The sequence below is a fragment of the Anoplolepis gracilipes genome, chromosome 12 (genome assembly GCF_047496725.1).
Source record: "Anoplolepis gracilipes chromosome 12, ASM4749672v1, whole genome shotgun sequence".
NCBI classification, from domain to species: Eukaryota; Metazoa; Arthropoda; class Insecta; order Hymenoptera; family Formicidae; genus Anoplolepis; species Anoplolepis gracilipes.
In genome coordinates this window covers 11,746,332-11,765,000 of record NC_132981.1, presented here as the reverse complement: position 1 = coordinate 11,765,000, position 18,669 = coordinate 11,746,332, and the positions used below count along the sequence as shown (strand labels likewise).

General features: G+C 33.9%; 1 protein-coding gene across 10 annotated transcripts in view; it reads left to right on the top strand.

Moving 5' to 3' along the window:
* The window catches only part of LOC140671861 (uncharacterized), a 45,327-nt gene extending 27,080 nt beyond the window's left edge, over positions 1-18,247 (top strand). For 4 of the 10 annotated variants that reach the window (XM_072903541.1, XM_072903538.1, XM_072903533.1 and 1 more), the window contains 13 exons: positions 2,134-2,488; positions 2,918-3,105; positions 3,409-10,738; positions 11,168-11,608; positions 12,123-12,399; positions 12,633-12,859; positions 13,139-13,356; positions 13,676-14,038; positions 14,606-14,956; positions 15,546-16,111; positions 16,794-17,259; positions 17,653-17,835; positions 17,961-18,247. In XM_072903541.1, the coding sequence (XP_072759642.1) occupies positions 2,134-2,488; positions 2,918-3,105; positions 3,409-10,738; positions 11,168-11,608; positions 12,123-12,399; positions 12,633-12,859; positions 13,139-13,356; positions 13,676-14,038; positions 14,606-14,956; positions 15,546-16,111; positions 16,794-17,259; positions 17,653-17,835; positions 17,961-18,053 (11,058 nt within the window). In that variant the 3' untranslated portion in view covers positions 18,054-18,247. The remainder of the gene's footprint in view (positions 1-2,133; positions 2,489-2,917; positions 3,106-3,408; positions 10,739-11,167; positions 11,609-12,122; positions 12,400-12,632; positions 12,860-13,138; positions 13,357-13,675; positions 14,039-14,605; positions 14,957-15,545; positions 16,112-16,793; positions 17,260-17,652; positions 17,836-17,960) is intronic. The other 6 variants (XM_072903540.1, XM_072903536.1, XM_072903539.1 and 3 more) reach the window with 4 other exon arrangements.
* The last annotated feature ends 422 nt before the right edge of the window (positions 18,248-18,669 follow it).

The following is an 18,669-nucleotide window of genomic DNA, read 5'->3' as shown; positions in this document are numbered from 1 at the left end:
ATTATGCAAATATATAATATATATATGTATATAATAGACAACATTTATTTAAAACATTTTTTTCATATTTTGCATAATTAAATAGATATGACGAAAAATTGTCATGTGGATGTTAACATAGAATTATTTTATTCATTTTCTAATAAAGGTTTTAATAAGTGTTATAATAAATGCTTCAAATTTTATCCATTTTTTTTTCAAATATTTATTAATCCTTTTTTTAATATTTTTTGAACATTAGCATTTGTGAGATTAGAAGCACAAGCACCGTAAATTATTTTTTTATATTAATTTTTGTTACAGGTATAGCCATAATTTTCTTTTTAATAAAAGAAAAGATCTACTTTAAGGTCGAACTATAGAATAGCACAATCTCATTCTGTCCATTTGTTTCTAAATTTGTCCAAAAATTGTCCAAATTGTTTCCAAAAATGTTTTAAACATATTTTTGTAAATAAACTTGACATAGCTTAGAAAACAATTTTCAAATTACTGAAAAATATTTTTTGTTTTTACTCTTTAATGCAAAATATGAAAAAAGTAAATGTTGTCACATTAAAAGAAATGTATTACAAAATGCAGAAATTTACATATTATTTCATTAAATAGAAAGTGAGGTTTCGTTTTCTCATTTTTTTTTTTAAAAGATTGATGCTTTATTTGGCATTTAAAAAACCAATCAAGCATAAAAAATGCAAAAAGAGTTTTTCTCGTTATCTTTAACAGTTTCGGAGAAAACTATTGTTATATTTATATAATGTTGCAATTTTAATATCCATCAGGGTATTGCATATCAAAGGCGAATTACTTAAACATTAAATATTTGAGGATACACTAATTAAATTGAAAAAAAAAAATTGTTATAAATTGAAATTTTATTATATCCTGTAAAAGCGAAAACAAAACATTAACGCCTGCATTTCTTATCCTCTTTTCTATATTTATTTTATTATAAATTTTAATACATTTTTAAATATGTTTGCATGTATTTTGCATGATATTAACATTGATTTTATTAATATTGAATAAAAGAATGCGTTTTATCAAATTTTGCTTAATTTTGTCTTATTTCAAAGTAATATAATCCAGAATATCGCTTCTTTTTATGATCATTACATTATTAAATGTTTAAAACCGTTCTTGCATGCATGTGCGAGCACGCGCGCGCAAATATATACAGGGTAGTATAATTGTTCACTTAAATTGTTTATCTTGAATATCTCGCTTGTTTTAAATAATACTTACGAACAAATGCCTAAGGAAAAAGTTATTTGAAAAGGAAATTATGATACATAGAAAAAGTTTTTTTTTCCAAGGTCATTTTTGCAAAAATTTGAACGTCAACCTGATTTTTTAAATGGAACCATCCTACCTACTAATCAATTACATATTTTTTTCCTTAAGACAACTATATGTTATCTTTACCTCAATTTATTTCTCTTCTTATTCTGTAAATAAAAGTATTAAAACAAGATAATCGAAAGAAGAATATTTTACGAGATATTTCGTAGTAAACATAAAATTATGTCAAATAAAAATATGAAATATTTCGTAAACTATTCAATTTTTGGCCATCATACTCTTATAATTTTTTACAGAGAATATTGCGAGGAATCTATTTATATAAATGTAAACAAATAAAAGCGGACCCATTAAAAAAAATTAAGTTGACCTTTAAATCTTTGGAAAAAATGACCTTGCAAAAAAATCTTTTTTGTCACTATAATTGTCTCCTCGAACGGTGTAACTTTTTCCTTAAACATTTTTTTCGTATCTTTTAAAACAAGCGCTATATTCAAAATGAACTATTCTCTATATTTTATACATATATATGTATATATATATATATATTTTTTTTTAACAAGTAAATGAAAATTTTACTGTTATATTTAATATTTTAGAAATATCATATATAAATCCTAATTTATATATGTTTAACATAAAACATAAAGTTACATTTTATCTACATTTACATGTATTTTTTTCTTATATACATTGCACTTTTTATATGTACACATACATCATCTTATCTATGCAATTCGATTTTATTATTCCATTTTATTGCAATCGCAATCTTAACGCCTGAATTCCAAAGTAGCATCCCTTATATCCGAAATCGACTTTGACTGTCAGCAGTCGTGTTCACAGGAGCAGCCGTTGTTACTAGAGGAGTTGTTGGAGCAAGAGAAACGAGAACAAGAAAAACAGCAGCAACAGCAACAACAACAACAACAAACTGAAAGTGCTACCGGAAGTGGTCTTTTGAGCGACAGCGATTTCGAAAGGCTCAGTGCTGATGTTTTGGGCACTACGTCACCACCTCAGAGTATAGCGCCAGTGATTAGACCGCCTTGCGCATCGAGACAAGCATCTTCTGGATCTGATACTAATTGGCAGCAGAGTGGTGTGGCTACTGATGGAACAACAAAGTTAACAGCAGCGCAGGTGGCAGCGAGACAACCGATCGCTACACAGACTCCGCCTGAACGTTAGTAACCTTCTATCATCTGTTTTTCAATTGAATCATTTTCATTAATTGAATCACTAATTGAAAAAAATTCAAATAATAAAAAAGTGAATTACACAAGCACATTAGATTGTTTAAATTTAATATGGTCAAAATTTATTAAAATTAATGTATTATGATTTTAGTTATCTAATTTTTATTAGAGTTTGTTAGAATTTTGATTATTTCATTTAATTTTAATAAATTTTATCTGATAATATAAAGAAATATACCATAATAATAAAATAAATATCATTTAATTTTATCTAAAAATTTAATTATTAATACATGTATTATTTGATATCCTCTTTAGTACTTATAATGAAAAAACGTAAATATTTGAAATTTGTTCTTCCTTACATAAACTGACATTCTTAGTCTATTTTAAAACTGTGTTGTTTTTTAATTTAGCAAGGGTAGCTACGTTCAACATTCCTCAGATACCAGTACCACCAACTCCACCAGAAAATATAACTAATGAACAAGATCGACAGATACAGTTGCAATATGAGCAATGGCTTAATCATCAAGATCAAGTATTAAAGCAACAATTACATTACTATGAAGGAGAAATCCAAAAACTTCGCAAAGTAAGAAAGGTAAATAAAAATTAGATAATCTCTATATATTAAAATTAAATTTATTAAATATAAATAAACTAAAAAACATCTCTTATATGTATAGTTATAAATTAAATAAATTAAATTATTAAAAAAATTGTTTCTCAAAATATAATATAAAGTTCTCTTTCTTTATATTATAATATATAATAGTAAAAAAAATTTCTTAATAATATGCTTTAATGTATCTCGAATCTTTTAATTTTCTTTATCTCCTTAATTTTCATAACAATAAAATACTAAAATGCTGCAAATCTAACGTTTCATCTCCTCTTTTTCCAGTCTCTCAATAGCAAGCAACGCCAACTTCGAAAATCCGGCAATGTGCTGACAGAAACGGACGCTGCCGAGTTGTTACGGATTTCCAGTGAACAGTCTATTTTACAAAAACATATAGAGTCTTCGCGTAAACAAGGCCGTCAACACAACATGCTGATGCAAGAATATCATAGCAAACAACAGCAACGACAAGCTCAACCAAATGAATCCTGTTCTCCGCTGATGTCACCTTCTCAACATTCTCCGATGCATTCTCCAGCAGCCTTAGTTTCTCAGAGCCCTGGTCCTAACATGATTCAACATTCACCAGCGACACCGTCAATTATTCAACATAGTCCAAGTACACCGTTGCTTCAGCATAGTCCTGGTAACTCCCAGTCAACAAATTTAGGGACAATGTCACCTCATAATGTTCAGCAACAGTCACCGAGAATTGGCACTCCTCATTCTCAAGGTGACGAAAGTCCCTTTAGCCCTGGGCCAATGCCTTCTCCGGGTTTGTGCAATCCCAATACTACGCGGATGACATCACCACAACACAGAGCTATTATTGGCGGAAGATTAGCAACTTCTCCTGGTGCCTTTACGCCAGAAACACGAAATCAACAACAAATGATAGTCGATCAAACTGTGAGAGTTCATAATTTAGCTCAGAGATTTGTTAGGCCACCAGAGGGGACACAGAGAAGAGGGGGCATTGTTTACAGTCCTCAACCAGGGCAGCAACAACAGTTGCTGAGTCAGCATCAGCAATTGTTGCAGAGGCAACAAATTATTCAACAACACGATAATGTTGTTCAGGATCAAGGACAAGGCGCTATTGCGAGAGGGACATTACAGCGACAACAGATTTTTACTCAGCAGCAACAACACGAAAATGTTCCTCGGCAACAAATTCTTCAGCAACAACAACAGAATGATGTTTCTCAGGACGGACCAAATATTGTTACTCAAAGAAATTTGCAAATGGTTCAACAAAGGCTGATTCTTCAACAGCAGCAACCAAATGATGTTTCTCAAGAAGGACAGAATGCTGTTGCTCAAAGAAATTTACAAATGGCTCGGCAACAAATTATCCAGCAAGAAGGTATTTCTCAAGATGGACAGAATATTATTTCTCAAAGATCGATGCAAATGACTCCGCAAAGACAACAAATTCTTCAGCAAACTGAAAGTGTTGTTCAAGAAGGACAGAATTCTATTAGCCAAAGGTCACTGCAAATGGTTCCACAACAGCAGCGACAAATTCTTCAGCAACAAAATGATATTATATCTCAAGAAGGACAGACTGTTGTTGCTCAAAGAAATTTACACTTGACGCAACGAATTCTCCAGCAACAACAAATTGTCCAACAACACGAAATAATTCCTCAAGGCATTTCTCCGGAAGGGCAAAGAACATTGCAAATGGTTCAGCAACAACGACAAATTCTTCAACAACAGCAGCATGAAGGAATTACACAGAGCATTTCTCAAGATGGACAAAATGTTGTTCAAAGAACATTACAAGCGACACAGCAACGTCAACAAGTCCTTCAACAACATGAGAATATTCCTCAAGATGGACAAAGTGTTGTTGCTCAAAGAAATTTGCAACTACAACAAACTTTTCAACAGCAGCAACAAATTCTTCAACAACAAATTCAGCAGCAACATGAAGATATTTCTCAAGATGGACAAAACACAATTACTCAGAGATCTCTACAAATGGTTCCGCAACGACAACAAATTATTCAGCAACAACATGAGAGTGTTTCTCAGATTATTTCTCAAGACGGACAAAATTCTGTTTCTCAAAGAACATTACAATTGACTCAACAACGTCAAATTCACAACAATCAGCAAATTCTTCATCAACAGCAACATGAAGCTATTTCTCAAGAAGGACAGAATTCTATTACTCAAAGATCGCTTCAAATAACTCAACAGCAACGTCAGCAGCTTTTGCAACATGAAGGTGTTTCTCAAAATATTTCTCAAGAAGGACAGAATTCTATCGGTCAAAGATCGATTCAAATGGCTCAACAACGACATATTCTTCAGCAACAGCAGCGACAGCAGTTTTTGCAGATGCAGCAGCAACAACAACAAAAGCCGCCCAACTCACCAATGGTGTCCCAACCAGCTAGTTCTCCAAGTCCACAGCTTCATCAACAACTTCAACAAGGTTACGGTCAACCTCCAAATTCACCTATGGTGCAGCAGGTAACGATGGGATCTCCAATGCTTCAGCAGCAGCTAAATCCGATTTCGCAGCCTCCCAGTCCGATGAGTAGGATTTCACCGATGCTTCACGGAAATCATCATCATTCTTCAGCAACAAATCAGCCACCTAACTCGCCTATGATGCCTAGAAGTCCCATGGTAGCCGGCTCTCCTATGCAGATGCAACGAAGACAATCTACCGGAAGTAGTCCGGCTATGCCAGACAGACCGCAAAGCGTGGAAAATCCTGGAACACCAAGAACTCCTCATACACCTCATAATTTTGTTCAACAAAGTACTAATTTACCGACAACTTCAAGTGATCAAGTTTCTCTGCAAATTCTTCAGGAATCACCCTCTTTAGCAGAAAATTCTAGAGGTGGCGGAAACTCCAATAATCCTTTAAATCCAATACCTTTTCCTAATTATGAAAAGTGTGGATATTTTAAATTAGGATTGAGAGGCGGTTCGCCCGGTGATCAGCAACAAGTTTTTTCATTAAAAAATACTACTAACGGTAAAAATTACAATAACTACGCAAAGTCAATGCAATTTTCTAATTTTGGAAGATTTGGATACTTTAAGTTGGGTTTAAGAGGTGGATCGCCGATGTGGTCGAGTAAAGCAGAGAGCAGCAAAAGCAGCAAAGAATCAGAAATATCTCAGACAAAAAAAGAACATATCGCAGAAGAGAAAACAAACATTTCTGTGAATCGAAAAGCCGCTAGAATTGGCTCACTAGTTTGCGCCGATTACAATGATTTCGACGATGACTCGCATACTCCGCCACAGGCTTCGCCAACGACCTTAGAAGTGAAATCCACTGGTCAAAATTCTTCCTTGATCTCTTCAACTTTAGACAATGAACCTTTGGAAAGTCCTGGAGTAAAATTGGAACAACTTGCAGACACAACAGATTATGATGATGATAAAACTATAGTCAACACCGAAGTAACATTGAGCTCCGCAGCTCAGCGAGATAGTGATGATATCACTGTCATTGAACAGTTCGGCGATTCGGAGCTGGTTGATGTTATTTCAGGAAGTCTAGAAGGAGATATGCAAGAGGAATATGTTCTTTTTGAACCTGGAATGGTGGTGGATCTCTCTGCCGATAGCAACGATTCACTTTGTCACGCTTTAGTGAATGACGCTGGTCAAGGTCACGATCTAGTGCAAATCCTAGAAATTGAAAATCCTGAATCACAATCAGAAGAGCCGATCTTGAGCGATGAAGACCTAATTCCGTCTCATTTGAGAAATAAAAAAGGTCTTAGGCTTGATATAGTGAGGACTTTGCAAGCTGGAAAAAAACTAGTCGCCGTTTCTGATACTCCAGACTCTCCGGATCAAGAGGAACTACGAGTAAATCCTTCTCCGGGTTCTTATTTAGATCAATCTCTTGATCAAGAGCTTATGGTGTCTTTAGTAAATGAATCTGAAGTCGTTATCATTGACCCTATGACAAAATCTCCTGAAGATAATCTCTCTAAAGAATCAGGCGACGAAGACACTGAAAAAAGTGATTCTAACGTACAAACAGATGTTTCCAAAGAGAACACAGCTAATGAAGGCTCACTAGATGATCAGAACAAATTGAAACAAAATAAGACTCTCACGAATTTTGTTTTTTCAGATAAAACTTCTTATAATAAAATTTTATCTTCAACTACGTACCAAACAAGTGTTAATACAATAACAATTTCAAACTCGGCGATTAGTTTAGCACCCACTGCAATTTCTTCAAATTCAAGTACGATTCTAGCTTCTATTAGTTCTGATTCTCAACTAAGCCAGATCTCAATTCAGCCAATTGCGACAGAAGCAAAAATGATAGATCAGTTTGACTCAAAGGAAGCTCAAGCTTTCTCAAGCTCTTTTAGTACCCAAAAAGGTGTCACATTATCATCGATGGCAAGCATCGTGGCGGACGCGAAGATTGCTGCGAAACTTAGTCAAACGGCTATAGTCTCCAACTCTCAGCAAAATAAATTAGATCTGAAAATCGGAGTATTCTCTGCCAGGGAAACGCCAAAAATATTATCTTCAGGAAACCCTTTAATAACTTGTTCGGATCTACTGATGAACAAAACAGAGTCTCAGAACAATCCTACGAAATTAGTCCTAAGTGTGCAACCAACTTCCGTTACATTGTTGACTCCGAAAATGTCGATTCCGGATTTATCAAAAAAAGAAAGTATTGTGAAAAATAAAGAAAAACAAAAGGAAAATCAGGAAGATGAAACGAAAAGAGAGAAGGAAGAAGAAGGAATACATGATAAAATAAAAAGCGAGAACACTTCTTCAGGGTTGATTGCTGAAGAAAAAAAGACCGATCCATTAAATACTACAGATGAACTGGAGAGCATGCTAGAGGCAATTCACAATCCTGCAGAAAATGTCGAAAATAAAAATGATACTCCAACGACTTTAAAAAGGATGTCGCCCGTCACTGATGATTTATCGCTTGTCAACATCTTGGAAAACGACACTGAACTGATAGAGAATGATAAAGAACAGATTTTATCAGGTTCTGATATGCAAAAAGCCAACAAATCGAAAGAGATAGAAAAAGACAGTGAAGAGGGTAGTAATGATAAAAATACGCTTTCGAATAATAAGAAACATCAAGAAGAACTGTGTACCGAAATGGAAAATTCCAAACCATTTCTTCAGCAATGTTTGAGCGAAGAAAAGACATTGATGGAAGAATCTTCCGATGATATTTTAGATATGTTGCACAATATCATCTCATCTAAACCAGAAATGGCAAGCAGCAGCGAGCTAAAGTCAAGTCTTATTTATCAGATGCCAACTCCACTTGATACTTTACCTTTGAACATTCTTCAAGATTCATTGATTGATGTAGAGCAAGAAAACCTAGAAAACGATCAACTTTCTTCAACTGAAACTAAAAATCAAATAAAAAGTCAAAATTCTGAAATGAAGAAGAGTCCTTCAGCGACGAGTCAAGCTTCTGCATTAATAGTCAGCACTGTGGCGCAATTACAGAAAAGTACGACGACAGTTCCTCATTTATCGCCACTCTCAAAGCCAACTGAGTTGACCTCCAATGTGGCAAATGTATCTCATCAGCTAAGAACATTGTTATCATCCTTGCAAAGCAATCAGAATACGGTGAATCAAACTGGAGTAGTTACCATGGTGTCTTCAGACAAATCTGGAAGTATTTTATCTGCTTCTAATACTCTGTCAACCTTAAATTCATCAAATAATGGTCAAAGTGGAGTTTCAACGAGATCAGATCAAAATCGCTCTCAGTCTAATTCGAGCAATAATGTTATTAAAGATTCAGAATTGACTCTAAAGGAAACGCTGAAAGAATCAGGCGGAATTATTGCTGCGGTTACGAAGATTAGTAATGGCGAGCAGATCTTTAGGGTAACATCTTCAGCTACAACGGTTCAATCTGCAACAGTTTCTAACATTTCCAGCACTACCTCCACATTAATAACCACTAGAACTGTTACAACTTCCATCTCTATTACTTCAAACGCCATGTTGAATGCTATGCTGGCTGATACTACTTCTTTAAAATCTTCAGTTGCTGGTCATGGCCGAAATAATACGGTATCAACGCAATCCGTCAATTTTTTTAATTCCGTTTTGCCATCGACTTCGATACAACGCCCACAAAGTCTTCAAGCGATTCTCCAGGTCAGTTCAGGATGCACACCCACTAGAGTGCAAGTAAATACCAATTCAGCCGTAAGCAATCCAATGCAGTGCGTTAGGACTATTGTACCACCTTTAGTGACTTCCAGCGGAATCTCCGGTACTCCTAGCATCCTTCAGACAACCTTATCACAAGCTCCAAACCATCTTTTGACTTCTAATCAAAGTCAGTATAAATCTCCTGGCCTTTTACCTATTGATAATAAAAATAATGACCTTGAAAATCAATCTACGACTTTGATAAAAGATCCTGAAGAGTCCAAAGTACAAGAGAAAAAAGAAATAGATCCTAGCAAGAATACTAATTCTTTGAGGTTGGAAGAATCTCAAAATGTATTACTGAAACAACTATTGCAAAATACGGTAGGTGCTACATCAGGATCGACGCAAGGACCCACCAGTTTACCAATAGTTCCATCATTGGAAGCTCAATTAGCCCGACCAGTTTTACCTCCAAAGCCATCTTTGATGCCTCACTTGCCAAACGAGACACCAACACCGAAACCACCAATAAATAAACAAGTTCTTACGAGAGAAACTTCTTTCTTGTCGCATTCAGTGCCACATTTGAAGATTCAAAGTTCACCAATTAAGGAAGAACCTTCTAAATCTTCTCCTCCATTATCTAGCTCGATTTCAATCACGTCACAAAGAGGACACACCGAAAGCTTGAAGCAGCAAGCCACAAAATCAGTTTCTACGTCTTCAGGAAGTTCTTTGGGAAATTCTTCAACAAATTCTTCGGCAAAACAACAGTCAGTTTCTTCAATAATAACGACAAGGATGTCTCCAGGCATTTCTACGAATCAGCAAGAATCTTCTGGTCAAGGAAAGTCAGGAACTGACGAAGAGCCTCAGACTCAACAACGTGTCCCCGTTTCCATTTCAAAAGTTAATTTGCAGAGTAAACCGTTAATGACTTCAGGAATGACTTCAGGAATGACTTCAGGAATGACTTCAGGAATGACTTCAGGAATGACTTCAGGAATGGCTTCAGGAATGGCTTCAGGAATGGCTTCAGGAATGACTTCAGGAATGACTTCGAAGACTGTTCAACCGTTGACTAATAATTCTAGTAACATTTCTGGACCTCAGACCCAAGTCCCTCAAGTTCAAAATCAAATCCAAGTCGCGCAAAAGCCAATAGTGGCCCAACAAGTTTCTTCTTCGACTTCCATTCATCAACAATCTGTTCAACAAGTGCCTCATAGCCACGGAACTATTGCGGGGCTACCACAGGCTGTTACGGGTCCTACCACTACTCCGTCGAGTTCCAACATAGTGCCTTTGGTCGAAGTGAAGAAGGAGCATGGGCTTGAGGAAGTTTTAACCGCTACTAGTACGACAGCAACCAGTCACTTGCAAACTGATACCAAAGATTTTCTTACTGCCAAAGAAGAGCTCATAGATAGCGCAATAGACGATAAAACTGGTGAGTAATATTTCAACATTCAACATCCAACTTTTTTAAAGGACAATTGTATATGAGTTTATGAAAATTTTTTGTTATTGCTTCTAGAATGAACTAAACTTTTTAGTTTAAAAAGTTATAAAGTTAAAATACACGCGCGCGCGTATACACAAAGTGCTCACAAATTTATATATTTTTAAAGCAGAGCGGAATGTTGACATACGACTTATTAATCTTGCTAAGATTTTTATAAAACCATGTCAAAGTTTTTAGAGATAAATAAAAGATTTTAACTGACTCATCTTTTTTTTTTTTTTTTTTTTTTTTTTTTTTATAGGTAAACCTTTTTTATTAAAACTTATTTTATAAAATTAAAATTTATTAAAGATTTTTTTAAAAATAAAAATTAAAATTTTATACTGTATTTACATTTTATTACACACTTGTCAGATCTCAAAAAATTAAAAAGAAGACAGTATCAGCAGAAACGAAAACAGAGTCAGGGAAAAGATGCTGTGACTGCACCTCAGAAAAAACGCTCCCGTAAAGTTTCACGCCTTGACGAGGATTATGAGACGTTTGTGGAAAATTTGATGACACAGTTACGGCAACTGCAACCAATGGTAGTACTGGAGCCTCTGTTAGGTCGCAATTATGGAGTGTGCCCAATCTTTGGATGCGGGGATCTTGTAAAGATTGGAAGTCAAAAGGATTATAATGCGAGAATTGGTGATTTAATTGGAAATTACGGATCGGCTAATTTACCTGGAACTTCCGATCATTATAATACGCAGCCTTTTGGAGAATTGAGTCCTCTATCACCTCAGCAACCCTCAACTACACAGAGAGGATTCTATGAGCAAGAATTTCCGCCCTTAAAACTGGATGATTGTGAGCAACTATATATTTCATTACAAATATTTATATTTTATAATAATAAATGTAAATTTTAATATTAAAAAATCATGAATATTAATATTAGTTATTATTTTAGTTAAAAAAAAGAATTATAAGAATAACAGGAAATTAAAATAAGAATAGAAATGAAAAAAATATAAAAATAATATTACCTTAGAATAAAATAATATACATACAAATACAATACATTTTTCATATACAATATATTTCATACGGTTAAAAGAACAAAATATACACTATATACATGTATACATTATATACACATATATTAGCGTTTTTGACTAAAGCAAATTTAACCGTTCAAAGAGCGATTAATGAACGTCATTGTATCGTCTCTGTCAACAAAAGACTTGAATTCATTGTAAAATAGCAATTAATTGATCCAGGTTGAGTTAAAATCTGTTCAGTCGAAAAACATTATTAGTATATATACATGCATATATGTATGTACTATATATATATATATATATATATATTTTAAATATAGATGCTTTTTTAGCTGATGATAAGAAAGACATGACGACGAATCGCGATATAGATTCTCCTGATACCATCGTGAGTTCATCCTCGCCTGAGTGTGTTATACCAGAATTTATGCATCATTTCCCCGGATTGCGATTGATTGAGGAAGAATCTGATGAAGATGCGGATTGGCTAAAACGCGTATCACCCGTTATACCTTTAATCTCACCAATTCCAATCAGACTGAAGCCCGCTTACTCTAAAGATGCTAAACAAGACAAGGAGAATTTTGGAATGCCTAAGTATGTATATTTATTTATTTTTATTATTATTAAACATATTGTACACACACACGCACACAAATACATTTATATATATTGTTATATACTATTAGAGAGAGAGAGAGAGAGAGAGAGAGAGAGAGAGAGAGAGAGAGAGAGAGAGAGAGAGAGAGAGAGAGAGAGAGAGAGAGAGAGAGAGAGAGAGAGAGAGAGAGAGAGAGCATTATTATTTATGACACTATATTTCTCTTCAGGCTTGGCAAATCTCCTCCGATTCCCTTACGGGAAAATGGAAACGTCACCGTGACCTTAACTCTAAATAGTCAGGCTGCCGATGATATAATGGGTGTACTCAAAGATCTTGCAAATATTTTGAATATTGCACCACCTGCTAGCTATCAAATAGTTGAACGCACTTCCACTCCTCCTAGTCAGAAATTAGGATTGTACAGAACGAAAGGGAAAGATGGCAAAGAAGGAGGTACGTAATTAATAGAATTGTTATCATTAAAAGCTGTATTATTTATATGAATCGAATGAAAGAATATTGATCCTAGTTTGCTTTATGAAAAAAAAAGAAAGAAATAATTGTAAATTAAAACGAAAAAGTTTTGAAAAAAAAAATATAGAAATCAGAGAATCTCATAATTAAAATAAATAATAAATAGATCAAAGAGAATAGCTCTTTGTGTGTGCGCGCGCGCGCGAGCACATTACAAATATATAAATTAATTCATTTTTAAATATATCTACTTTCCAGCTCCAGTCGATATACAAAGTATTCTGAATGGTGCGGCAAAGTTTTGTCGTCATTGCGATGTCGTGATTCTTAACACTTTGATCCGAAAGAAAGTATCAGATCTGCCATTCTTCAGCAAAGAAGAAGCCGAACCCGGCGATGAACTTTGTTTCTGTTCGGCGACTTGCTATATGCAATTTGCTCTCATTCATCGGACACCCTCTAATACTCAGGATAAGGTTTGCATACAAGACATAAATATTTTTTTTTATATATATATATATATATATATATGTTTTCTATCTTACACACGCAACATATTTTTAAAAATTCTTTCAATATTACTATGATATACATATAATATATCTTAATATTAATACTATTTCATACATGTTTATTATAATAAGAAATTATAATAATGACAATAAAAATAATATAAATTTTAAAACTTTCAATAAATAACAGGGTGTTTTATAAAAATTTAGCGTATACAATTTAGCATAAGTAAATATATATCTAAGAGAGAGTTATACATCAGATTCTTTTATTACTTTACAGGCTGCGACGATAGTAGATCATCTATGCCATAAAGAAACAAAATTATTAGATGACGATCTAAAGGGTTTGAAAAAGTTCCCTATCAAGCAACAACAGTGTATAGAAAGACTTGGAAGTATGGAAGTTGATAATGACTCAACAATTGAGATTAAGATAAAGACTGAAAAGTTGGAGAACGCGGACAATGCAGAGAATGAGGAAAAACGGTCAAAAAAACACTCGATTACTGAAGAAATTGGTGAAACTATCGAGCCCCAACCACCTGCTAAAATCTGGAAAGGTTTGAGATATAAAACATGGTCGATGGGAACCATGCAACCTGGCAGCAAGTTTAAAAAACCCACTGACAGAGAAATTATCGAGGTAAATTGCTATAATTTAATTATTTAATGATTATATGTAGGAGTTTATATATGTGTGTGTGTGTGTGTGTGTGTGTGTGTGTGTGTGTGTGTGTGTGCGTGTGTGTGTGTGTGTGTGTGTGCGTGTGTGTGTGTGTGTGTGTGTGTGTGTGTGTGTGTGTGTGTGTGTGTGTGTGTGTGTGTGTGTGTGTGTGTGTGTGTGTGTGTGTGTGTGTGTGTGTGTGTGTGTGTGTGTGTGTGTGTGTGTGTGTGTGTGTGTGTGTGTGTGTGTGTGTGTGTGTGTGTGTGTGTGTGTGTGTGTGTGTGTGTGTGTGTGTGTGTGTGTGTGTGTGTGTGTGTGTGTGTGTGTGTGTGTGTGTGTGTGTGTAAATAATTCTCGATAATACCTTATTTAAGAATTATTTTCTGTCTGCATTTATACATATTAAATAATTCTCCCTCTTATCCTTTTCATCTTTCTCCCTTTCCTTCCTCTCTTTTCTTCTTTCTTCTTTCTGTCTTCGATATATTGATAAACATTCAAATTTTAAAATATAAAAATGCGAGACACATAAAACAAATCTTCTAGATGTTATTTCGCATGGGAGTCACAGTAGCGCCTGCAAAAGCCGAAGACAGTCGTCGTTGTATATTCTGTCAAAATCAAGGCGATGCAACAGCCGATGGACCGGCTCGACTACTCAACTTTGACGTGGACAAATGGGTGCATCTCAATTGCGCATTGTGGTCTAACGTAGTATACGAAGTGCAAAGTGGCGCACTCATGCATCTAGATGATGTACTGCAGAATAATCTCATGCAAATTTGTATCGTTTGCGAAAAATCTGCTGGCACAATCAAGTGCTACAAGCCAAGATGTACCAATTGCTATCATCTGATGTGTGCTGTCAAAGATCGCTGCGTTTTCTACAAAGATAAGGTAATCGAGGAGTGTTAGAAAAATGAATATTATTTATTTATTCTTACGTCCGCGCGTACGTACGTGCGTGTATGCAGTGGGTATGCTCTCTTAAATATATTTAATACAATACATTAGAAATTTAAGGCCCTAAGAGTATTTTTAGTATAATTGAGAATTTATAAAATTAACTTAATTTTTTCTCTATAAAATTTTCTTACAATCTTTATTATTATTATTATTTTTTTTTTTTTTTCCCCCTATATATAATTTTTTTTTTCTTGTGCAATATTTCTAAATATAACTATATAGTAAAATGTAGTGAGCTTTTATTCTTTATTGATTTGCTAAAAGTAACCTTTTTATTAAAACTTGGAAATATTTATGAAATATTATGAAATGATTGTTTTAATCATACGCGCAATTATTCTATGCGTACATAATCAAATGATCAAATTACATATCTGTAATTATCAGAGAGATGTATACAAGAAAATGTAAGAAAAGGTATTAAGACATTTAAAGTTAAGAATATTAAAGATACGATCTTTTATAAATAAGAACAAAAAAATATGGTAAATTGATTTTAATAAGAATCATCTTCTTTCAGACCATGTATTGTCCTCAACACATTCTAAAAAACGAGAAAGACAAAGAACTGATTACGCTGTCTGCCTATCGTCGCGTTTACGTTAATCGCGATGAAAATCGTCAAGTTGCCGCAGTAATGCACCATTCTGAGCATAATCATTTGCTTCGCGTTGGTTCCCTCATCTTTCTCAGCGTCGGGCAATTACTTCCTCATCAACTGCAGAATTTCCATACACCAAACTACATTTATCCAGTGGGCTACAAAATTGTGCGCTTCTATTGGAGTATGCGCAGACCTAACAAACGTTGTCGCTACGTTTGTTCGATCCATGATGTTTCCGGTCGTCCAGAATTTCGCGTCTTAATTCAGGAACCCCTTCAAGAGGATGTTGAACTAAGAGACGCTACTCCGCGAGCTGTTTGGAGCCGAATTTTGGAGCCGCTTGCGGAATTAAGAAGAAGCACGAATTCTGTTCAATTGTTTCCGAGATATGTTTCGGGAGAAGATCTATTTGGTCTGACAGAACCAACAGTGGTACGAGTATTAGAGAGTTTGCCTGGAATAGAGACTTTGACCGACTACAGGTAAAGAGCTAGAATTTAGGATTAATCCAACGAAAATTAATCGCACATAATGTTAGATGTAAATTTTCAATAGAATTGTAATTTTTAAGTTTTCTTAATTAATATTGGAAAGTATAATACTTACCGATAACGAGATTTTAATTTACTTTAATTTTGAGATTTATATGTAATTAATTGAATTTTTCTTTCGTTTTTGTAGAATTTTATTAAAGTTCTTGGTTTCTTATTGCAACAAGAAGAAAAATTTGTTATTTCTTACTTGTGTTATCTGTAATATCATAATTCAATCGCAATTTCAAAAGCCTTAAAATACAATTTGAAATGTTAATACGTATACAATGTAGCATTTTTAGTCTTTGTGCGCACGATTAATTTAAAATAATGAAAGAGCAATATAAATAAGATAAATGATTAGAGTGAATAATATAAAGATCTAACAGCGAGTGACGTATTTATAAAATCTTTGAAACATTTTTAACGCTAATTGATTAGTATCAATTGTTGTCTAGAAGGTATTAATTATGATTTTGCATTTCTCGATTGTTTCCAGATGTTCTAGATTCTTCTAGCATCCCAATTCCCTTGTGTGAGACAGACTGTCTGGCCTTTTTTTATTAGTTTATAAAACACCAATCTTTCTAAATAGATAGAGATAATAAAGGAGACATTTCTTTCCTTTCAGATTTAAATACGGTCGTAACCCATTATTAGAGTTACCGCTGGCCATTAATCCGACCGGAAGCGCGCGAACGGAAGCACGCTTGCGCAACCAATTACCGTGGAAACGTCCACACACGCAGCGTACAGGAGGATTCGCATCGCGTGGAGTACCATTCGGTCTGTCAACGTGCAGCGTCGCCGCCGCGATAGGCGGCGGGGTTTCCTCGACATTAGTAGCCGCCGCTGCTGCAGTCGGCGAAACCGCCTCCTGTCCATATTCCAAACAATTTGTACATTCTAAAAGCTCACAGTACAAAAAAATGAAGCAAGAATGGCGTAATAATGTTTATTTGGCGAGATCGAAAATTCAGGGTTTAGGATTGTATGCGGCGAGAGATCTAGAGAAGCACACGATGGTAATTGAGTACATTGGGGAGATCATTAGAACAGAATTAGCGGAGACAAGAGAGAAACAATACGAGGCTAGAGTGAGTGTTGAAACTTAATTGCAATTTTATATACATATATTTTATATTCTATTAATTCTTTTATTAAACATATATACATATATATCTTCTATATTATCATATATATTAGTCACAGAATATATATATATATATATCGCTAATAACAGAATAATTGTTTTAAAGACATTAAATTTTTCTAATAATGGGAACTTTCAATTTCAGTTTCATTAAAAACATTTAATTTTTCTAATGATGAGAATTTTCTCTAATAATTTTTTGAAAACTATTTTCCTCTCTCTCTCTCTATATATATATATATATATATATATATATATATATACATATTATTTTATTTTTCTTAATTTTTCTGCATATTAATTATTTATTAATATTATTAATATGATTTGTTTGCAGAATCGCGGTATATATATGTTTCGATTGGATGAAGAACGAGTGGTAGACGCGACATTGTGCGGTGGTCTCGCCAGGTATATTAATCATTCTTGCAATCCGAACTGTGTCGCTGAAATCGTCGAAGTCGAGCGCGATCTCAGGATTATCATTTTTGCTAAACGTAGAATCTCACGCGGTGAAGAGGTAACTATAAAGTTTTTTAAAACTAATTTCTTTAACTTGAAATCTTTTACGTTTAAATCTTTCCTTTTATTTCAAACCTATCTTAGATGTATTGTTATATTTATCTATTTATTTTTTTCCTTTAGTTGGCATACGATTACAAATTTGATATTGAAGATGATCAGCATAAGATTGCATGTGCTTGTGGCGCGCCCAATTGTCGCAAGTGGATGAACTAAAAAAATTAGGACCAAAACAAGATAAATCTATTATGGAAGAAGACTTAATTTCTGTCTATTGTTATTATTGTTGCTGCGTTATATATAGAATAAGAAGTTATATAGGGTTAGTTTTCCACATAGGAAGATAGCAAAACAAATTTTATGTATAAATATATAAATATGAGAGACGCGAAAAGTTTATACATATTATATAAATAAAAAACACACATATATACACAATATAAACACAAGATTAACAATAGACCGTTGTAATTTAGTTTAAAAGTGCCATCGCGCAAAATTAGAATTAATCCCGGATTTGTTATTATTCATTATTATTTAATAATCTATAAAAATATTTAATTTCATAGTTGTGTATGTATGTGTGTGTTGGTGTGTATTAAATCATATTGAAATTATATAATTTTCTCCTTGGGCTCTATAAAAGTTTGTATATTCTTTATTTATATATTCTTGTACATAATTAAAAATTAGAATTTTTTTTACTTAGGTCTAACAAGAAGGAAGTATAAAACTAAAGAACGAATTATATAACAATATATTTAAAAAAATCTAGATAAAAAAGATCTATACAAAACAAAATAAAAAAAAAAGGAAAGAGAAATATATATTA